General features: G+C 37.9%; 1 protein-coding gene across 10 annotated transcripts in view; it reads left to right on the top strand.

The window, feature by feature from the left end:
• Positions 1–22,740, top strand: part of smoc1 (SPARC related modular calcium binding 1) — a 63,802-nt gene extending 41,062 nt beyond the window's left edge. For 7 of the 10 annotated variants that reach the window (XM_057344239.1, XM_057344238.1, XM_057344237.1 and 4 more), the window contains 6 exons: positions 3,393–3,585; positions 4,869–4,951; positions 8,179–8,284; positions 8,557–8,801; positions 9,948–9,981; positions 20,966–22,740. In XM_057344239.1, coding sequence (XP_057200222.1) covers positions 3,393–3,585; positions 4,869–4,951; positions 8,179–8,284; positions 8,557–8,801; positions 9,948–9,981; positions 20,966–21,005 — 701 coding nt within the window. In that variant the 3' untranslated portion in view covers positions 21,006–22,740. Of the gene's footprint in view, positions 1–3,392; positions 3,586–4,868; positions 4,952–8,178; positions 8,285–8,556; positions 8,802–9,947; positions 11,535–20,965 lie in introns of those variants that run through there. The other 3 variants (XM_057344231.1, XM_057344230.1, XM_057344233.1) reach the window with 3 other exon arrangements.
• Positions 22,741–24,255: the final 1,515 nt, after the last annotated feature.

Below are 24,255 nucleotides of genomic sequence, written 5' to 3'. Positions count from 1 at the left end.
TTCAAAATGAATGCATAAAAAAGGATTAGTATTAAAGAGAATGTGTCACCGTCCATCCTTTTCATTCCTATTTTATAGTGTTAGGGAGAAAGTGAGACAGAAAAAAAACTATTTTCTTTTGAGAATCCCAGCTGCTTGGCGCCAGAGTACCCTCACTACAATAAACAGTGTTAAATAATTTAGATATGAAGCAACCTTGACGGGAAGCGCGGGAGTCATGGACTGTGCCATGAATACTTGCGAGTGGATTGTGAGCTTGTGGAAAAGAAGACATATTAATGCTCCTTTAGCCTGTAACTCCCCCCACTCGTGCTGTCTTAGCAGTCAGGTCCCACTTAAAACACTCCGGGCCTTGTTCCCGATCACGCCAACGTCATCAGTCCCCTTACCAGAACTGTTTTGTAATAGAAACAAAGCAAAAACAGCAGGTTTTGGTTACACTGAGCAAGGTTATAGCTCATGCTTTTCATTTGGAGTTTCAGACAAACCCTTTGACTGGGCAGAGCTGTTCTCTCTCGCCACTGTCTCACACCCCACAACATCTCCTACCTCAATACCCCACCTCTCTTGGCTGGAAATTTTATTTTTTGGTTAAAATTCTTTTGGAAACTGATTTGGAAACTGTTAGATATACTGTATATTTTTTATCTAGCAAAAGTAGGGAACAGGCTGGAATAGTGGCCTTGTGATTAGCACAAATGTAAAAGGCCCATTAAGCTGTGGTGCGCATGCAGGCAATGAAAATTCAAAACAAGGATACCTTTTTATTGTGTTATTTATAACAACATTGCTAAAAGAGTTTGAGCCAGGCATTAATAATCTTTTATCAACTGACAATTCTAACATATATGAAGTAGGCTGCTTATGCATCTGTGCAGTCCATTCTTTAGGTTTTGGCAATGCGGTTATTACAGTTGGATATTTAGAAAGGTGGGGTTACAGGATAAATCTTCAACTGTTGATGCACCATGATGTTCAGCAAACTGATTAAAAAAGGACATGAATCAAGAGTGCTAGAAAGCTATTCAGCACCCTGCTAGCTGGATTAGCCTCAACATGTGGCGCTGTTATACTTGGCCTCACTACAAGTGAGCAATGTGCTAAATGGATTTCAACATAAATAGAGATTTATGAGACAAGGCGTTAAAACATTTAAAAGACTGTTTCTTAAATGTCCAAGTGTTAATAAATACAAGAAGGCTGAAATCACAGGATAGGGACCCTTCAGTGAAGGGGAGAAGACACCTTTCGAAAGTATTTCTGTACTTTTAATGTGCTTTAATATACTGTACACTTACACTTTTTTGTGATATCGTTTGGCAGCTTATTGGGCTCTTGTGAAGCAGGTTCAGCTCAGTCTTATTACTGTAAATAATGGCCATTTACAAAACACTTAAGCCCGGTTTCACAGACAAGGCTTAAGGGTATAGTGCCAGACTAAAATTAATGTTTGAGATGTCTAAACTGCCCTGACATATCTTCAAAATGTCAGTGCCATTGTTTTGTCTCAAGATGCACACCAGTAATGTTTGATTCTACTAAGAATGTTTTTAAAAAGTGACTTAAATATCCTAATTTAACTAAGGCATCGTCCTGGCTTAAACTAAGCCTTGTCTGTGAAACCGGGCCTTAGCTTTCTTGTACCTAGCTGGTAATTCAGACACTAGCAATGCTAATATCACTGGTTTGATCCCCAGGAATGCACATAAACTCATCAAATTTATTTATGTCAAGTTTAACACTAAAGAGTGCTGGGTTATTTTTACCCAGCGTTTGGTCAAAGTGCTGAACCCAACCATTGGGTTAAATTAACCCCAAAATGTCTATATTTAACCCAGCAATGGATTAAAACAACCCAGCATTTTGGTTACTCAGAATAGGTTAATTTATTAACCGTTAACACAACGGTTGGGTTTGTCACTTTTTGACCCAATGTTTGGTTGAAAATAACCCAGCATTTTCTAGAGTGCACCCTAACTGCAAAGTATGCATATATAAATTAAGTCTATGGGCCAAAGCATTGTACAGGAATAAACATTAAAGTCCGGGTAAAGAGAATTCTGAGAATTGTTTCTAAACACATGATAAATGTTAGAAATGTATTGCTGAAACACATTACTCAGAAGTATGTAGTACTGAATTGTGGAGTTAAACGTTTAAACAGTTTTTCACCAATTCTCTTTTCAGGATTTTTTGGGCGGGGCTAAAACAGGGATCGATGACGCAATGGAGCGTCCGAGCATGCATGGCCCCTCCCCTATCACTAGAGCGCCTAGCATCAGGTGTCTGCTCAATCACAAGCTCAGGGTTGTAAGCTTTTCGCACACGCTTTCAGGCTCTCACTCTGCCCAACTAAACAAATCTCACGCCAAATAACAGACAATCCACCCGGCTGGTTCGCTATCAGCAATTTCAGCATCTACCTTATCAGCTCAAGAGAACCACTACAAATAGACAAAGCTGTCTGTGTTCAGAGCTTGACTTCTTTATTGAAGCTGCTAGTGTCTGATTTAAATTATAATCCTATGGAGTAAACCGTGTTTTCAAAAAAAGTCCCGAGCGCTTTTTTAAAACGCCAGTGCCAGCGTCTTTTTCTGCAGCTTGAGTGTCCTTGAGGTTGGAAAACAGTTCACCTTTTCTGAAAAAACATCCTGTCAAGCATCTTTTTCACAGCTAACCAGTGACGGAGACCTGTCGTTTCCATAACAACATGCCAGGAACGTGATTGGTCGAGAAGGCTCAAGCTCGAAAAATAAAATGGCGGCCGAAACGCCCATTGGAGCATAGTTTTGTATAAATGTACATTTAATTTTAACTTTCAATAACTTTTGATTGCATTTCTAGCGAGAAATTAGTATTGTAGTTTTTAAATATTTGATTGGTTATAGCAAATATGCTCTCTGTTTATAATTCAAATGGACTTCCGTTACGCTGCCTATGAAGCCTGTCTCTCTAAGCTGCCTCCGTGCACATATGCTATCTTGAACATTGCCGGGTGCTATTTGTAACCACAACGTGCTCTGGGTTCGGGCTAATACAGTTCGGTCTAATACATTTTATTTACTTGGATGTTTTTTTCTCCATTCAAATTTGGCTGGGTGGTTAATAACACAATTTTCTGTTGTGTGACAAACTCAGAACACATATTTCAATGTCACTCTACTCGGACTTTAAACTGTCAGGTAAGTGCTGTTTACATGGAGCAAAATTAAAGCAGAGGCATTACAGCAGTAATGAATAACTAAAAGTTTATCGGCCTAGAGCAATAGTCTCACTTTAGACTACAGCTTAAATTAATAAGTATTTCAACAAATATTGTAAGTTAAGCATCTCCATAATTAAACTGTGCTATGTCTTTGAAATATTTCTGAGTGTGTTTCTTGTGGCTTTAGAGAAGATACCTTCTTGTGACCAGGAGAGGCAGAGTGCTCTGGACGAGGCTCGTCAGAACCCACGGGAGGCCATCTTTATCCCTGACTGTGGCCTGCTGGGCCTCTACAAACCTGTCCAGTGCCACCAGTCCACTGGTTACTGCTGGTGTGTGCTGGTAGACACTGGACGACCCATACCTGGAACCTCTGCAAGGTTAGTCTGAGAAAAGGTTTTCTTATCATCAATTTGATAATTCTGTCAGTAGCAATGCTTTTGATTCCTGAGTAAGAGCATTTATTAAATGTTCTGTAACTGGATTATATTCACAACATATTTATGGATGAAATGGCATGTCCTAAACATCTCTAAATGTTTAAATATGAAAATGATTAGAAATACAATCCATTGTGACTGATTCGTTTAGTTGTGGAATGTGTTATGACAATCAGCTTTCTCTCCAAACCTCGGCGTCTCTATTTTTCCATGAGCAAAGCTGTCAGAGCCGAGTTTTGTTTAAAAAGGACTTTAAACTGAAAGCGTGACATGTCTTGATGCATTTTTTCCCCTACGAGCGCTGATTTATTTTCCACTTCAAGAGATGTGCTGTATATGTGTAAATCACTGTCCTTTGCCAGTTTTGCCCTGGAAATGTTGAGACGACTTAGGCAACTAGTTCCTGCCCTTTTCTTGCTGTAAGAAGTTTGCAATTTGAATTCAGGCACTGAGCCCATCTGTCTCTCCTCAATGCTGGGTATGACCATATGTTGTCATTGTCCTAGTGTGAGTCTGCTTTTACGTATGTGAAGTGCTTATCTTATTTGATTTTTGCCATGAAAACTTGTTCAAACAATGAAGCATTTCTCAACCTTCAGAAGTGGTTTGCTGGTTTTTAATTGACAGCTAGGACAAATCAAAATTGGCAAACAAGTTTAAGAGTAGTTTGTTTATTGTCTGACTTGGTCTTCTTATCTGACTGTTCATTTGTGATAAGATAAAAAAATATTTTCTTGTTTATAAAACTATATTAAAACTGAAACATGAGGTTTTTGTAGAAAATGTGTGGTCTCTTCTATAAAGAAAATATATTTTTCTACAGTATATATGAACTGTCAGTATATTACTGTACATAATTTACAATAATATAAATTAGAAAATATACATTGTTAATATGTTACAGTATTAGAATATACAGTATTAAATAGCTAAAACATAAGGAACTGACACTTTTAATATATTGAAAAGTATAAGCACTTGGTTCCAATATATGGAATTGGATTATTTAATATATTGGATTATATTTTCCAGTATTTTCCCACATATTTTTTTTGTTTAGTAAGGGTTGCTTTGCCACATATTTTTTTTTGTTTAGTAAGGGTTGCTTTGCCACCATTATACAAGGGTATTATTGGGCGCCAGGGCATTGCTTTAGAGTTGTTAGGGTTTTCTGCTAGTTTAAATCCATATGATATGTTGGTTGTTCCATCTATGTTTTTCAGATATAAGAAACCAGAATGTGACAGTGCAGCTCGTTCTCGAGTCTCAGAGATGGAGGATCCTTTCAGAGACAGAGATCTGACAGGTAAGCACAATGGTTATCTACTGTAAAACTAGCGCTCTCTCTTGATCACAATATCACTCATACAGTATTTGTGTGTTTATAAACACCTGTGTTTATATATACACAATAAAAAAATCATGCTGATACGGTGTACACTGCTAAAATACATAATAATGTCTTAAAGGCCCACCCACATTTGTATTTCAAAGCCAAAAGTCCCCAAAACCCTTACCTTAATAAATAAATAAAATGTGCACCATATGAACTATCTGTAATTTTTGATCGACAGAGCTAATATGTTTCTTTGAACAAAATATTTTGTTATGTTTCACATGTCCTGATTATGCTTACAAAAACAACATTATGAATTTTCTGTGCTTTTGTGCTTGCTAACAATGTTTGACAAATAGTTACAAGAACAAGCACACGAATATACAGTGCCACATGTAATCATTTAAAGATGGTTTTCCCTAGAAATATTATTTGCAAGGTTTACAGACCCTTTGGCTGCTTTCTGTCTCTTGCTTCTTTACTTTGCGCTCAGAATTACATTGTAACTCCTTTTTGATTTCCCATCTGGCAAGTTTACCGAGTAAAACATGGCTTCTTACTGTGCAACAGATGTGTGGGGTAGTTTACGACGACGTGGACCACTGGGGAGGACAGCAGTGGGGGGGGAGGGAGAGGTGCTGTCAATGTCCGGGGGGAGTTTAGTGAAATTATTTTTATGTACTCTACATGAGTGCTACCTGGCACCAAAACAAACGATCTCGGCTTCATTCTTAAAACATGAGAAGGGGTAAAACAAGGAACCTTTCGAAGGATGCAACTCCACAGGCCAAATTACACTAAACACCTGCAACATTACCATGCTAGTACTAACAAACTAACTCAAGACTGATTCACACGAGAGCTTTCCAAATACTGTCGTTTTTATACACTGCACATCTGCCGAGTACAGTAAGGGAAGACTGAGGATATATCTGATACCATATGTTCTAATTTAACACTTGGGCTAAAAAGTACTGAGCCGGCATGTCATCACACTTGTCCAGACCTTACAGATAGCTACTAATTAGAGTCACCTGGTGAGCTATAACAGCCAACCTCCCATACTGCCCTTAGCCAGCCAAATAAGTGAGACAGAGACAAAAAAGAGGGGGGTTGGGTGGTCGGTTATAGAGAACCAAACTAAACGCAAGTGAAAATGTAAACTGATATTACTTTATTACATTCTCCTGTTTTAAGTTGGCCTTAAAGAGACACAATTAAGGCAGGAACACTTGCTTAAGTTGAGCGTGCCATTACAGCCACGCATCTGGGACAGTTCAAACAGTGCTACCCAAGGTGTTCCTCAATGTGTCGTAAAGTTAATGGGGCTATGGTGTTCTGCGAAAGCACCTCATCACCTCGCAACTCTACACTTTTTGCTACCATACATTTACACGTACACAAAAGCATAGATTGAGCTGGTGAAGTACTAAAATTTATGAAAATTCACTACTCTACTCTCTTCCTCTATGAAATGAACACTCAGCTCAGATTAACAAATAAAAGGAATCAGTTATTAGGCATACAAACGTACAACATTGGACTGTCTTTTGTTTGGTCTTTAAAATATGACAACAGTGAACCCAATCCAAACTCAAGCAGACAACAGTAAAAATAAGCTCAAATTGCATGTGGCCATCCCTATTTCATCAGCTGATAAAGCATTAGAATACTGTACAAGTGGGTACTTCTAGGTTGCTGTGAGTAACGGCCGAATATAGATACAACCTTTGATAACAAGATTTTAAAGTATTTTATAATGTTTGGATTAATGCAAGACTAAAATAAGTAGAGCAATTTGACACAACTGTTGTTATGGCTTGGTTGTAGAAATACTCTTGCATTTATGCGCAATATATTTTATAGTGCTTTGGGTAAAAGATTAAGGTAAATATGAAATGTTATGACCCCTTAAAGGGATAGTTCACCCAAAAATGAAAATGCTGTCATCATTGTTATCTCTTGTTATTTCAAACCCGAATTACTTTCTTCTGCAGAACATAAAAGATGATATTTTGAAGAATGTTGGTAACCAAACAATGGCGGTACCCATTCATTTATTGTACAGACACAAAACCAATGCAAGTGAATGGATACCGCCGTTTTTTTGGTTTCCAACCAGTGTTGTAGTCGAGACCAGCTCATTCAAGTCAAGACTGAGTCCAGAGTAGGTTGAGTTCGAGTCAAGACCGAGTCCAGAGTAACATATTTCACTGACACACACACTGACATCAACACTCATCATACAACCCTCAACAATGGTGACAATCGTCAAAATAATTCAGATAAACAGATCAACTGCAATGCATGCTGGGAGTCATGAATGAGTTTTGTACTATGTTGATACCCAGTATGCACTGCAGCATGAAGCTTTCTTTTGTTGATTGTCATTGTTGAGTTTCATATGCATATTCTTGATGGCTTTGTGTGTTAAAGTGGTTTAGCAGATTGTGAATATGTTAATTCCTAAAAAATCACAGTATATCAAACTACAGATCCACAGAGCTGACTGATCCAAACAACTTAAAAATGTATACATTACCATTCAGAAGTAATTATCTCTTTGGCTGAAGGAAACCTAATTTAACATTAAAATAGAAGAGCCAAGAGCTCAACTAAAGCTAAAAAAGATCACAATAATGGTGATTTTTGAAGGTACAAAAGTGATACTGATTCAATGCAATGAACATTACAAATCATCAATTTTTAACCTTGATTCAATGGTTGCTTGCTATCTTACTGCATTCAAATCATTCAACTCAGTTTATTTAAAAGAGTCTCACTTCATTTATTTCTATATGCAAATTGAAACTAGTCTGATAAACTCAAAACTTCAACCAGTTTTTACTTTGTACAGACTGGACATCAATATTAGACAATCAGGAGACGCCATGAAAAGCCGTAGAAACAACATTCATGTTTGGCCCATAAAGGGACGTCTTTTCAATGTGTTTCATATTTTTGATGGGACTCGAGTGGACTCGGGCATAAGTCCAATTCCGAACATGTTCGAGTACGAGTCAAGACCGAGTCAAAATGCACACAAGTCCATGACAAGACCAAGACCATTAAAATAGGGTCTCAAGACCGAGTTCAAGAATGAGTCTGAGTCTCGAGACTTCAACACTGTTTCCAACATGCTTTAAAATATAGGAATGATTTCTGTGGTTATGTGGATATTTGTTTAAATGTTTCAGGGTGTCCAGAGGGAAAGAAAGTGGAATTCATAACCAGTTTGTTGGATGCCCTTACTACTGACATGGTACAAGCTATCAACTCACCAGCCCCCTCTGGTGGTGGGAGGTAAGAGTCTTAAAAGAATCACAAATGTTTCATTCAGTCAGACGAAATAAAATGTTAACTGTAAGTCTTGAAAATACACCAGCACTGATTACAAGGGAGAATGCCATGACAAGCTTTGTGGATTTCATTGATTACACAATTTTATTAAATTTGACAATACTTAGATTTTTTTATTTTAGTCATTATTTATTTTAACAAAATTGAATTAGCGGAGCATGCTAGAGCAAGTCTAACTCAGTATCTCTAAACAAGTAGGAATGTATCTCCTGCAGGTTTGTTGAGCCTAACCCAAGCCACACACTGGAGGAACGGGTGGTTCATTGGTATTTTGCCCAGCTGGATAACAATCGCAGTCACGACATCAACAAGAAGGAGATGAAACCCTTTAAACGCTATGTGAAGAAAAAAGCCAAACCCAAACGATGTGCCCGCAAGTTTACAGACTACTGCGACCTCAACAAGGACAAGACTATCTCTCTTCAAGAACTCAAAGGGTGCCTAGGAGTCAATAAAGAGGGTGTGCAGTTTTGCAGAATATTTTATTATATAAACACAGAGATTTACGATTAGATCTGATACTGAGAGTAGGAAATTGAGAGGCTATTTTGTTCTGAGGTTGTAGAATTTAGCCAACTATGACATTGTAAGGGAAGTTACTTCATTTCCCTTGGCACTTCCTGACTTAGTGAATGCACAATATACACAGTGTTCATATAAACTTCCTACCAGTTTGATATGGTGAAAAAGAGGGTGATATCAAGATGTTTACAAAAAATATGGTTTGAACAAAAAGTATACTATTGTAAGCATAGAAATAATCCAAACCAAGAACAATGAAAAGCTGTTCTTTTCCACATTTTAAGTTCCTGTACAATAAATCGAATTCAGCAATGCAGTTTAAAAGAAGCTGAAAGCATTCAAACAGAAATCATAAATCTTCATGACCTGCTAAAATTGACCACATTTTTTTATGTTTGAAGTCCCAGAACAAAGAATGCTATGATACACAGTTTAACTTAAATGTAATAGTAATACATTTTAATATGTTTCTTTTAATTAAAAGTAGACTAAACCAGTAGACACAATTATTAAAGCTCCACAGCTTAATCTTTGATCTTCTGTAGCACAGTGTAAACATGCACTTTTACAAAACCAATGTGTTTTCTCTGTTTAACCCAAAAGGAATCTGTCTGAGGTCAGCATGATTCTAAAATAAAAATGAGGAAGAGTAATTGAGTATTAACCTGATATCTATATGCAAGTTTACACTATCAAATCGTGTTTTATGGTCGTGACCTAAATAAAACATGTCACACCCCAAAAAAACTTTTTGTTAAGGGATTTAATGCAGTAGTTTTTAAGCTTTTAAGAGAGTCTCTGAGGCCCCAGATAGTACATGATGGTTAAGAAATCTGATGGAAAACAACTGGAAAGATACTTTTTAGGCCCTTTTTGGCTTCTGAGAAGTGACTGTATAACACGAGTAAAAAAATTGGACCAGTGACATTCTTGTTAGAGTTGATAGAGGCTTAGTGCTGGAAAACATCAGTGGTTGAAGCATTGACAGGAGAGGAACTTGTCTGGAAAAACATGTTGCTCAGATGCCTCCCTCAGTGTGTGTTCCATTGTTAATCTTTGTCTCTCGTGTGTGCTTTTTTTGCAGGTAGTACTACAAGCAGCAGCAGTCAGGGTGCAAGGCAAGGGACCAATTTGTTCAGTAAGGCCTGACTAATTGCTTTCGCACTAACATTTGCCTCAGCAGCTGCAGAGAGCAATTATATAATATATTAACAATACGAATAGAGTGCAGGCGGTGTAATGTAGTCCCTTTCACAATGGAGATGACGCCAACCACGACACGGATGATACATCTTGACGGCCACCCACAGCGTGTGCATGCATGTATTCATTGTGAGCTAGATTCAATAGATGATTACTTTAATCATAGGTTTTCACGGCCGACGTGGTGCTCTGTGTAACTGAGTCAGAGGTGAGCTATTCTCAGACAATAATCAGGCAAAAAATAAAGATAAACAGAAAGTGACATCATGATGGAAAGCATTTCTGAGAAACATACTCTAGAGCCTGTCAAACTATCGTAAACTTCATCAGCCCTGCTAAATTCATCTGGAGCGAAGGACATCTGTTGGCATTCCTATTCACTTTAATGTCAGTTGAGTACACTGGGAGTATATGCAATCACAATTCGTCTATCTTTGCTTGTGGGTACTCACATCCACATGCAATTTTTAATCCAACCTCCTAATACGTAAATGCATGAGACCGAAATTTAATAAGACAGAAAAATGTCTGATAAAGCTGATGGCACCGTGAACACCATGGCACCTTTCTAATATAAAACTGTTCATTTCATCCTCCAAGAAATATGCTCCAAAACAGTGAGTATAAAAACAGTTTTTATGAAATCCTTGCATTTTATGCTCTTTCAAAAAAAAAGAACTGAATTAAGTTTCTTTGCTTCTAGAATAATGTAGCTATAGCTAACCAGTCAAACGTTGACCCCTTGATTGGGAATCATTTTTTCCTCAAATGACCAGGCTTGCAGCCCACAATTCACTTGATCCTAAAATACAATTTCATCCTACCATCATACGCTCATACAATTCTGCCACTACATCACAGACTGAAATACTTTGCAACTTAAACTATTAGACGGGATGTCTTCTTGTAGTATGTTGGACAAAACTTCCAGGTTAAAAGTTATTCACTTCTCCTTGCACACATAATTTGTTCTGGTTTATAGATAAGCAATGACAAGTGCATTAGTAGGTCTGTAAAATGTTTCCAACCTCATAAATCTAGTAGAAGAATATACAGTTTCCAATATAACCACCAGAAGTCACGACCCTTTCTCTTTTCCGTTTTATTGTGAATATAATGGCAAATATATATTCCTGTCATAAGCTCATTGTATATTACAGGGTTGTGAGTAGGAAAGTGTGGTTTTGATATTAATCCTGATGTTTTTCTCTGTATCGTCCTGCTCTGGTTTGTGGTGTGCTAAAGTGAAACTTTGGGGAAGAAATTATTTATCCGAATGCTGTAATTCAGTGTGTCCAGACCCACCTGTTTCTCTTTGCTAAATTACAGTGTGAGGCTTAATTCATCGGGCTCCTGTGTGTAGACGTGCACAAGTCATGCGCAGCTTTATAATTGAGTTGAATAAGACTTTGTGGCACAATTTACCTCACATTTGATTAGTGGTAGTCTTCAGCGATATTTTCTTTAGCTCCACAGAACAAAAATGCACTTATTTAGAACTATGACTGTTTACTTAAAATGATGATGGCAACCGTAATAGCACTGAGACCGAGACTGTCTCACTTGTGTTTTTTTAACCGTCTGAGAGACAGAGACACAGAGCAGAAAGCAAAGACGCTCTGTCTCATAGCATGATGACAACTCATCCCTTTGCTCCTCTGCACTCACCCTCTGACTTTAGTCTGTTTTTCCCAGCCATAATGTTTTGCTCGTAGTTAGGTGTTTAGCGTTTGATGACAGGCTTGCTAGCCTAGCGCTCTCCTTTGTTTCTCGCCAGCTAGCTCTCCTACCAGTGGGATTCCCTTGTTATTAGTCGCATAGCTGCTGTTTACCCTGGCTTGTGGGCTCTGGTAGCCTAGCAGAGACGCACCGAGGGCCCGTCGAGGGCTGAGCTCATGTGTTTACCCTGGCTCTGCCCACTTCAACCTAAAAACAGTGGCCGGGAGTGGGCAAAACGGCAGGCCCAGTGGATCGTGACTAGCACTGCCAAGAGAAACAACTGGTTCGTTTGGAGAGCTGAGGGGGCTTCTCCTGCCCAGAGCCAACGAGTTTGCTTTTCGACATCCCCTCCTGTATACACACTTGAGGGTTGATGGATTGCACCAAGCTTCTCCTAAAAGACAGTTTTATGTCTTGTCGTGCTGTGTGCTGGCATTAAAATGGATGAGTCTAAGGTGGTCAGGATTTGGGACTACAGACTGCCAAAATATCTAAGATGAGAGCCAGTGGATATTTTCTTGATTTGGCTATAGTTTGTTTAATATGAATGTATGACAAATGGATTCACATGTATGCATTAATAAAGAGATTTGGTTGCATCACACTGGATCCGTACTCCTTATAAGCAGTAACTAATGCAGTACATTTATTTATGTGCACATTAAAGTACATTATCTTTTTATTAGTTACAATACCAAAAAAAACCCATGGAATTTATTTTGAATCATGTTTCAAATAGAAATGCCCGTGCTTTGGGTGGGAGAGTTTAAACTAATTTTGCTCAACGATGCCAGGACCTATAAAATGCCCCTGTCCATGGGTTTTTATTACGTTTCAACATTTGCTGTTAATCTGCTTACAGTAAAAAATCATAACACAGTCTTTCAGAGTCATAAAAAGACATTCCTACAGTAGTTTTCTAAACATTGTACTTGACTGTCAATAATATGCAGTACAATCTTCCTAAATATGCTTATATTAACCTGGAAATATGCATTTTTCGTAAGAAATTCATTGCTGCTGGTTGAAGTTGCATTCGCAACATGTTTAGCAGATTAGTAGCAAGTGACAAGTAGAACACTAAGTAGTAGACACACACATTGAGAGCATGTGAATTTCATTGTTCTTTGGTTAGGCCAGTTTTTGTTTTATGGTTGTTTAAGTTATTATTATTATTATTTGCACTAAAAGTACACACTAGCTAGATAAAATGTTACCTGTTTAAAATACACAGTCAACAAACTACTTGTTAAATGCTAGATAAAGAAAATAGTTTGAAGAAAATGTCTAGGAAGGAACAGTATCAACCTTAACCTCTTGAGACCAGTTCGTGGGCGGTATTGACTTCACTATCTTTAACGTTTTTTACAATGACTATATATATAACGGTCTGCACACCCCCTTCAATGGTAACTTCAAACAAAGGTACTACCTCTACGAGCCACAAAATTTTGCCCATAATCTGTCCACTTTTTCCTTTGCTCTGTATTTTTGTTATTACACTTTGGTAACATTGCATTGGTCAATCCCAGGTGCACAAACTGTGAAGTATTGTGAAATAGCCTAATGAAACCCGCTATTAAACAGGCATTCTTTTCATTGTATGTAAGAAAATCTGAACCGAATTCACCAATTATGAGCCTTTAATGCTTAGCTTTTATGTCTTTGTTAAAAATTAAAAGAGTTCTTAAAACAGGTGGACCATTCTTCTAGGCTAATTGTTTAAGAGGTAATATCACTATATGGGCCCCACCTGCTCTGCACATTTTAAAGGATTCTGCTGATGGATCGTAATATTTATTTTGGTACTTTCTCTCATTAACGCAGCATTATTTGAGCTTGTTTAAATTAAACCATCAAACTGATTTTACTGTTAAAAGTTAAAAATGACCAGCTGTACACCTGTACTTGTTAGACAAACAAAGAAATAAAGACGCTGGAGAAGATTAAGTTAGGTGAAAACATATTTTTCAGTTTGTTTACATGAATGCTGACAACAGATTTTGTCTCGCTTTCAACTCTTGTTACATGTGTAAGAAAGAGGCTTTGTGTGTAATTAGCCTTGTGGAAAAAAACAGCTTTTAAATGTTTGGCTGGGAAAATGTTGCAGACACACTGATTGTTGCATCTTGGTCATTTGAGATAATTATAGATGACATCATGGTGATGTTTTCTATGGAGTATGTAAAAATGGAAGCAAGCTTCTAGATGTCTTGGTTGGGAAATTTGGCACTGCCTAAGAGTAAATTGCTCTCTCTTTTCTAAAGCCCTTTATATTCAAGCAGAAGTCTGTTGGTGTATTCACATAATACTGTATAGCATTCACTTGTAATTTCCCGTTTTATATGATCCTACATTTTTGTAAGACGTTTTTCTGGATAGTTGTGTCTGTAGTGCCATATTCAGTACTAATAGATATACATAAAACCTTTTTTTTAAATATCACTTTATGATTGCTTATACAGTATATTCAGTTTTAAGCCATTGGTTCTCAGGTGGTGGGTTTTATTCTCAGTTATTTCTAATAGGGGTATTCACTGCTTGCGAATAATAAAACGAATGCAATACATATATACATGAACTATATAGATGCAGATAAACAGTTTAATAAACATTAAACAATAAATGCAATTTAAATGCTTCCCATATTGTTTGTTTTCTTGGTAGAAACTTGATTGTGTAAAATACCCTTGTTTTCCATTGCTAAATCGTAAACAAACATTTCAGCCAAACTGCTAAGACGATAAACATAATATGCACAGGGCAGTTTTGTAAGTGGCATACAGAAGAAGCCATGCGAAATCATATATAAGGTTGTTGAATCAGCATCAATGATACCTCATTGCACACCTTTTCTGCCACCGGGCACTAGCTTGCCATTCCAGGTCTCCGGTGTACCACCTAATCAGAGATCTGCAGTCAGGTAAGCCTGCTCTCAGACAAACTGGATCTGGTTTCCTCTGCCTTTATCAGATGAGGGGGACAGGGGTGAGCAGGGAGAGGCATAATGTTCTTAATGGCACAGTCATTTTATCGCTTTACCCCTCTGAAAGAGTAGAGGCCAAAGTGGACCCTTTTTCTGGTGCCTGTTAATTACCGAAGGGAATTGAGCTTTTTAGGAGAATGAGTGCACAGACACTGAGAGCTAAAAGAACTCGTCCCGTTAGGGGACAAACAAGGCAAACTCTCAAATTCGCTCCAAAACTTTCTCTGCACGACTGAGAGTGACCTCATGACTATATGGCTCTGTCTGATAACAGTGCCTGTTTATGGAGGACTAAACCTGCAAAAATTATAAATAAATAAATGTATAAATAAATAAATATATAAACGAATAAATATAATAATATGAAAATAAATAAAGGATTGATAAAACTGTAATAAAATCATCAATAAGTGCATCTAATCTGAATGACACACAGTCGTTTGATGCATGGTTATCGACTTCATTGGCTAAATGCTGTAACTCTCTAGCTAATTGTGAGCCCGCCATAGTTACTTAACGTTATACACGAAGCAAACGATCAGTGAGTAACGTGACGTTAGTCCAAAACAAGTAAAGAGTAATCAATCAAACGCTTCAATCTACGCTGAACCAATAGTAGGCAAGTCCAACCCATCTAATTATCATACAAGACACAAAAAAGTAAGAATAAATTCAAGAATAAATAAATAACAGTGGAAATAAATTCATGCGATAATAAATAAATATAAAAATAAATAAACGTATAAATAAATAAATGGAAAAATAAAAGGAAAGATAAATAAAAAAATCTAAAAATAAAAAAAATAATTAAAAATAATTAAAAAATGGACACAAAAAATAATAAATCAATTTAAAAAATGAAAAGAAAAGTTAAAGCTAAGATCAATAATAGCTAAAACGAATTATTTTGTTTTATCAAAAAATTCATTCCTTTATTTATTTTCATATTAATACATTTATTCGTTTATATATTTATTTATTTATACATTTATTTATTTATAATTTTTGCAGGTTTAGTCCTCCATACCTGTTGCAACAAATTCATAATGTGTCTGTTTCTACAATGTGTCCAGTTGAGCTAACGGGAAATTATGTACTATAATTAAGTGGTTAGCAAAGCTGCAAGTTACTAACAGAAAGTAACTTACCACAATAAAACCAATGGGGTATATGCAAACGGGGTGATGTACTTCCTCTAAAATCTCAGCCAGCTTTGTCACATCTGGAGCATGTAGTGTTTCACTCAGTCGCTTCAAGATGCACCCACAATTACGGTCAACGACGTGAGTCTAAATATCCAAACATTATGTCATACATCTACAACAAAAAATCAGAAGGGCTTCACGCTATACAGTACGTTTCAAGCTACATCCACAAATCTGAAAATAAACTAAGTACACTTTTGTACTTACTCTAGGCTTAATTACAGAAAAATTTGAACGTTTTTGTTATGTCTTGCACTTTCATAACATTGTATGATGTATTAACACTTGGAGACCAATCATGACACATCCAACTTCAAGGTCACATTCTTATTCTGCGTTTATTTGCAAGAACACAACGACTAACGATGAGTGGTAGCAGTGCCCTCTACAGGCTCTATGAGGAATAACATACATACATAACATTTCCTCCCCTTCTAATCAAAAAGCAAAACACAAAGCATACTTAACAACTTAAACATTCTGGTTGCATACAATGCATTTTCATCAAGACAAATATTATGATTTCAACTAAATGCATTTTCATCAACACAAATATTCTGATTTTTTTTAGTCTAGCGGTAGAGGGTAGACTGCCTCTTGCCTCGAGCCAATTCGGGGATTATTCTGCCCCACGTCAGAACAGGCTCACTAGCATAAATAATTGCAGTTCAGTCCAACAGACTTTTATTGGTTGAATTAGTCTATAATGTCAGACGATCAGGAGGTTTGATCACTCTGGCTGGATAACGTCTGACCTGAGTTTTGGGAATATCAGGTATGTCCGGGTCGGTCTTAGTATCTACTGGGGTGCCACTGTTACCATCTTGTTCCTTTGTTGATGGTGCAGAATTGGCACTTACAGAGGCCTGTACTGGAACAGACACATCACTGGCGTTAGGCAGCTGAGTGACCTGAATCTCAGCTCTTTGCTTTGGAATGGACAACAGTTGATCGGCATGACGTCTCTATTCCTCAGAGGCTCCTTCATCCACAGTGTATGATACTGGACCACTTTGGGCAGTCACCACACCGGAAATCCATGTCTCTTTCCCCCTGTAATCACGGGCAAGCACAGCCTCGCCGACTCCAAATTGTCTTGGCTTTGAACGACCAGCTCGGAGGTTTGTGAGAGTCGTACAGCAGCTGTAACACTGGGTCTTAATGCATCGAGACGCGTGTGCAGCTGGCATCCCCAGACAACAGGAAAGGAGTCTCCCTGGTCATAAGATATGGTGTATTGCGATAAGTCAGCAAGAATGTTTCAAGCCGTTTATGCAGCGTAGAACAACCCTTAGAGGCCTTTAGTGCTTGCTTCAGAGATTGAACAAATCTTTCAGCCTGCCCATTAGTTGCCGGCTGATATGGAGAGGATCGAATGTGTTTCACATGATTGGCCTTCATGAAGGTTGAAAACTCCTGTGCCACAAATTGCGGCCCATTGTCAGTGACGAGGACTTCTGGCAACCCATAGTGACTGAAAAGATTTCCCAAAACTTCAATTGTCTTTTCTGCCGTCGTTGACTTCATCAACTGCACCTCCGGCCATTTTGAATGTGCATTGACCACCACTAGTAACATGTGGCCTTCACATGGCCCAGCAAAATCAACATGTATGCGCTCCAATGGTTTGCTCGGCCACTCCCATGGGTGGAGGGGTGCTTGGCATGGCGTTTTCTGTATCTGTTGATGTGACTGACACATTTTCACTTGTAGTTCAATGTCAACATCCTGGCCACCATACATAGCGGAGTGCTATGGGTTTCATTTGGACTATACCCGGATTGTCAGCGTGTAATTCTTCCAGCACTCTTTTATGCAGCTTTTGGGGAACAACCACTTTCATGCCTCGCATTAAATACCCATGTTGGACAGACAGTTCGTTGCACCTGGAGATGAAAGGTGTGAGCTCCCTTTCATGACCAATTCGATGACTGTAGATAAGGTCAGGCCAACCATAGTCTCACGGTGGATATCGGCTGCACTGACAGGAAGTTTCTCCATATGTCCAAGGTAGAACAAATCTACAGCATCCTTTTTCTTTTTGTGCTCCACATGTAACGGTAGACATGCATGATGTTCAGCTCTTCTGTACTCAATGGTGCAGTTATGTGCAGACAAAAGTAAGGCCCACCTCTGCATTCTCGCCCCTGCAATTGATGGAATTCCTTTTTGGGGACCAAAGATTGTGGTGAGAGGGCGGTGATCAGTAAGAAGCGTGAACTTTTGTCCGTAGAGATACTGGTGAAATTTTCTGACCCCAAAGACTATTGCCAACGCCTTAAGCTCAATCTGTGCATCATTTTGCTCTGCCTTACTTAGTGTGCGGGATGCAAAAGCTATAGGCTTTTCTTCACCTTTGGGTAACACATGGAAAATGACGGCACCAATGCCATAAGGCGATGCGTTGCATGCCAGCCGAATGGTATTTTCAAGATCATAGTGTGTCAAGACATTTTTTGACACCAACTGTTCTTTTGCCTTTTTGAATGCCACGTCACATTCGGGAGTCCACTGCCAACGCTTTCCTTTACACAGCAGAACGCTCAAGGGATTAGCTGTGGTTGCCAAGTTTGGTATAAATCTCCCTTAGTAGTTTAACAGGCCTAGAAACGATCTCAGCTGTGTGATGTTGGATGGTCTTGGGGCATTTATAATTGCACTTACATTTTCAGGTGACTTGTGTAGACCTTCAGCATCAATTATATGACCTAAGAAAAAGTCACATATGCTTTTTTCAACATGCAAACCAAACTGCTCCAGGCGTCCAAGGACTGTGTCCAGGTTTTCCTGGTGTTCAGCTTCAGTCTGCCCGGTAACTAGAATGTCATCCAGGTAGCAATGGATATTGATACCTTACAGAAACGTGGCAGACCTTGCAAAACGTGGTCCATAGCTCTCTGGAACATGGCTGGCACCAACGCGATTCCGAAAGGCAAGCGGTTGTATTGGAATAAACCTTTTTTGTGGGAAATTGTAAGATATTTCCTGGATTCTTCATCGACATTCATCTGTAGTTAAGCATGTGATAAGTCTAGTTTGATGAAGCACTGTCCTCCTGCTAATGAAGAAAACAGATCCTCAATGCGTGGTAAAGGATAGTGTTCGATGTGCAGGACAGGGTTTACAATCACTTTAAAGTCACCACAGATGCGCACTGATCAGTCTTTCTTAACAACAGGGACTTTTGGAGTAGCCCATTCGATGTACTGAACTTGTGACAATACCCCAATTTAGAACATATAGCACAATTCTGGGCTGACAAAACTTTGGTTTGTGTTCCGCTTTCAAAGTTATTTTGGCTTTGATGCTCTTCATTTCCCCCAACTGCTTTGAGAAAACAGCTGCATGTTTTTGCAACCCGGTTTCAAGTGTCTTTAACTTAACTGTTCTTATTTCCTTCCAATTCAGTTTGATCTGACGTAACCACTCTCTGCCATAATGTGGTGGGTAGTGCCTCTGCTCAACATACAATGGAAGAACAGCTGTCTGTTTGCCTATTTTCACGTGCACATAAATTACAACTTCAGGACGTAAAGTCTGTCATGTGCATATACCCCATTAAGAGAGTGTGTGACCAAACTATTTTACGAGGTGGCTAATTCATAAGAACCATACAAAAACACAGAATTATTAGAACAAACAATGCCAAAGCCCCTCCCCTAACCCCACTTCTAAACCTAACGTCACTAGCATGAAAGCAAACTGTACTAAACTGTTTGAATTAGATGGTACGAATTCATACAAATTAGCCACCTCGTAACATAGTTACGAATTCGTGTGAGATTGCGTTGTAGTGACAACATTTAACTCATAATATAGCAAAAATTTCTAAATTAAGTTGCTAGTTCTTACATAAGCACCATTTACAGCTGAAACTATTGCATAAAAGGTAGTCGGGGAAATAGTTTCTTCCCAACACTGGTTTCAAGTTTGTATGAGTAGTAAAATCAGCATGTCTAATAAAACAAGACCTTTGGACTGAACATCCACCTGCATCCCCACCCCCAACATGCCTGCTATTGACCTCACACAGATACACACACATCTGATGGACTCTCCAGCGCCTAGAACCCCTTCTGTCTGTCAGGCCCTTCCCCCATTGGGTAGAAGAAGGGTTCTTCACTGGAACTCTCATACTCCCTTCCACAGCAGCCATCTGCAAGCAATCTGTTTGCTTTACCCATCTCCCCAATTCCTCAGTCTCTCCCTGATTGATTGCCCCAAAAGGAGTCTTACAGCTCAACCTGAAGACACTGGATGTGCCTGTACCCCTCCCATCATGTTTCAATTACATGGCACATCAGTCTGTCACAGCTTGACATGAACTAAAATGTCTTATGCACAATATATTGTTATGTTATGAAAGCAAGCATAATTCTGCACAGCAGCAATTTGCATAAAGCAGCAATGATTTGTGGGATAACGTCAAACGTCCCGACCTCAAAGGCAAAATGGATCAGAAGTACGAATAGAGGTTGAATAATACATAAAAGAATCACACATCATCCGTAGGGGATGGATCTGTTTTCCACATGAATTTCAAAAGAGAGACCAAACACGCTCTCTCAACCTCAAAATCCACATTTACATGCTCACACAGGCAACATATTTTGAATGAATCCCCTGCATCTTGGGAGCTGACATTAAACATATAATCCTGAATGTGCTTTGTGTTTTGTACATCTGGAGAGGCTTTGCTTTCAGGCGAAGCCTATTCTCCCACGCATCCACCACGCAAATTTAGCTTTGCCCAACACGCTGTTTGTCCCATATATCTCTTCCTATTTATCATGTGTGTGTGATTTACTCTGAGACAAGATCTACGACGTATGTACGTTTGCATATTTGTACGTGTGCATGCATGTTGCAGATATCTGCAAGAATGCTGCAGTCTTGTCACGCTATTGCTGTGTGTTGGTACATCTGTTGGCCAGCTAGCTTTGCGAAGATACCTTGCCAAGCATCTCACCAATTCTGTCTGTTCTCCAGTAGGTCGTCTGGTTTGAAGACTGAAAGTTCCAGAAGATGAGGCAGTTTTGCAAAGCACTGTGGGAAGGCATCTGTTCACTGCTGGGGGAGTACAAGGAAGGATTCTGATAAATAATTGCGAGGTTCCTGAAGAAAAGTCAAACGATGATAAATGATAACAAGGAACCAAAATATTTGCACTTTCTCATCCCATTGTTAGACATTTTACTATGTCCTTGTTTGTGTTTTATTAAATGTTTTATTAATATGACAAAAATGTACAGTATGTGAGAGAGCACAGACTAAGTGTGAATGACTACCTGCTACCATCCACATCCATGCTCACCGCCAACTCAATCAGTATTATATAGTTGTGTTTAATGAGACTTTTTAAATGGGAAATTCAAAAAATCCAAGTTAAAAAACTAATTTAAAATCAATCAAACACTCCTTCAGTTGATATTTGGTTGTCCAGAAATGCGGTTTTGCAGTTGTTTTTGTAAATGTCCACTCAACCAGTTTGTATACCCTTCTGTTAACCTTGGCAACAGAACTAATGGAGCATTGATTGTGAACAAGAATTGGAGCGAAATCGTTTCTGTCAACAAACATTAGCTACGGTCTCCCAGACCTGCACCTCAGGACACTAGTAATATTTACCGAACCATCGCCTGAGAATGAGCCGTGAGTTCCACATGATTTATTCAGAAGTCAGAGGTCAAAAACACTATCACCCAAAATTAGTTTTGTAAATGTTACACAACACTTCGCTAAGCTTCACTTAATGAAATTAATTATTCAGTGGGTACATTTTGCGTGAGATATTACTGCTTTTTACAATCCTTTAATGAAATCCTATTCTTTCCTAAGAGATTAACTTATGATCAATATCTCTCTTCTGCATAAAAGGTTTATAGCATTCATAAGAAGTAATGTAGCTATCTCATTTACCGTATGCTAATCAGAAAGTGTCATAGTTCAATCGTAATACAGCACAGTACTTCTGTACCTGGTATACTGATACCATGGGATATGCCTGTAAATATTGTAATAATTTGTACCACCTTACAGCATGTACATGGAAAATACTGTGGTATTGCAATACATCTGGCGTCACAGTACCCTGTGTGAGGGTAGGCCTTCATTTTGAGGCTCAGGTCCTGAAACAAACATACTTGCAAACTGCTTTTTTGTATTTCTTAAGGTATGTTGCATACCTTTACACTTCACTTGGTTTTTCGCCCCGTTTGAAAATGTTAGCTGGAATATTTGATTTAACATTTTTTTTCAGTGATATTTATGCTGTAAGAGCAAAATAAAAAAGACATAAATCAACATTGAATGTTAAGACAGTGACCCATTCAGTGAGTTTTGGAAAGAATTTTCACTCATCCATTATTAAATATAGATACATATATTTACTCTGAATGTTAATGACATTATCTTTCTGCTTTAGGAAGGATGTGGTTTGTTGGTCTTCATGTGTGGTTGTTTGTTTGTTTGTAATCATGTATGTGTTAATGTGTAAGGAAGATTTTAGATTTTTTTTGCTTATGGACATACTTGGAAGCCTTTATTTTGGCTCAAAAAGTAAAGTGTCAAGTTGTGAATATTTATCATCATACTGTGTGTGCTTTTGGGCTGTTCACAAAGTCTTAAACTCTTTTAGTGTCAACATCAATTAGAATATATTTTAGAGTAAAGTTTCTAAGTAGCCTGTTGCATCATAAAATTGCTGTTTGTGAAGTCTGTTAATCACAATGTAAAAATGACAACCAGTGACAATACACATTTAAAAAGAACTTAACTGTGTCATCTTGATTTTATAAGACATTCATCAAATGTGACATTCTGTGGTAACGCTTTAGATTACGGCCCACAATGTACCGCATAATTAAACAGGATTTACAGAGTAACTACTTGTAACAATAATGTACCTCTACAGTACATTTATGTAGATAAAAGGGAACAATATGTAAAGATTGGGGAACTGAATGAAAAAAATCCAAATCAATCCGCTCTTGAACTACTTGATAATAGTCTCAAAAGATCAACATTGATTTTGCACATTTTACACATTAAAACTCATCAAAATAACTCATAGTGACCAATGATCATAAAATCAATAAAATAAAAATGAATCCTAAAGTTAAAACTCTGTCAAATGTACAGTTGACAGACAGTCTGTCATGCTGTATTGCTTGCGCAAAAACTGAACGCATCAATTCCCCTTATGTCATGTTTGCTATGATAATAAAATAAGAACCCCGTACTTAATGGATATCCACAATAGCTTATTTATGGGTATATTGTGATTACAAAAATGTAGTGTATGTTCATGCTAAGATTGTTGTATAGCAAACTGCAGGTCATGCATACCACATTATATTAAAACAGTTACCCCTTAGTTTTAAAATAGGCTACTTACAGTATAAATAGTATTTTCTTTATTCCCCAAACTTTGTATATTGTTCCCCCTTACCTACAAATATGTACTGTAGAGGTACATTACTGTTACAAGTAGTTACGCTGTAAATGAGTAGTTACATTGTAACTATAAATTACGCAGTACATTGCGGGCCGTAATCTAAAGCGTTACCCATTCTGTTTAGTGGAAAACAGCGGGTGTTTATCTCTTTGTCTTTTTATGAGTTCTTTTTTTAATATAAATCAAACCCGGACAGAACATCTAACAAGTTTAAAGTTATGTGCAAAAGTCATTGCAGTAAAATTTTACCAGGAGTACAGACAATGTAATTTACAAACAATAGCATCAGATTGCATTTTACAGCTATAAAGTATATGTTGTTTGATCATAATTTTTTGCATACTTTTCTGTAGCATACATTTATGACACAATGATCAGCTACAACAAATTCTAAATTACACACATGCCTGTAAGATCTTAACCACCATTAAATATTTAAATGGACTGAATGCTCTAATAAAAAGTCCTTTGTGATGACTTGGGACATTTTAACCATTACGTTATTTGTGGTCAAAGTTCATGAGTAAACATCTGACGCTTGTAATAACCCTTTTGTATTTTTTATCTTCAGCAACTTTCCTCTCAATTCCCACTATATATGATATTTAATACCATAAAAAGTAAATGTAGCAAATGTAATTTAATGGTTTATATCTAGCAATAATTAAAAAATGTTATGTAAGCAATTGTTTTGAGACGTGAAAAGTGTGTCTTCTGACAAGTAAACACACACTTGTTCACAGCTGCCCCCTATTTTCTCTTTTACGGCCACCTGAAACCCAGGGCTGTATGCTCCCTGAAGTGCTTCCAGACCTTTACTGGG

This window comes from Triplophysa rosa, linkage group LG10, assembly GCF_024868665.1.
Source record: "Triplophysa rosa linkage group LG10, Trosa_1v2, whole genome shotgun sequence".
NCBI classification, from domain to species: domain Eukaryota; kingdom Metazoa; phylum Chordata; class Actinopteri; order Cypriniformes; family Nemacheilidae; genus Triplophysa; species Triplophysa rosa.
Note: the sequence above shows the minus strand (reverse complement) of the source record. Positions and strands in the feature narration are given on the sequence as shown.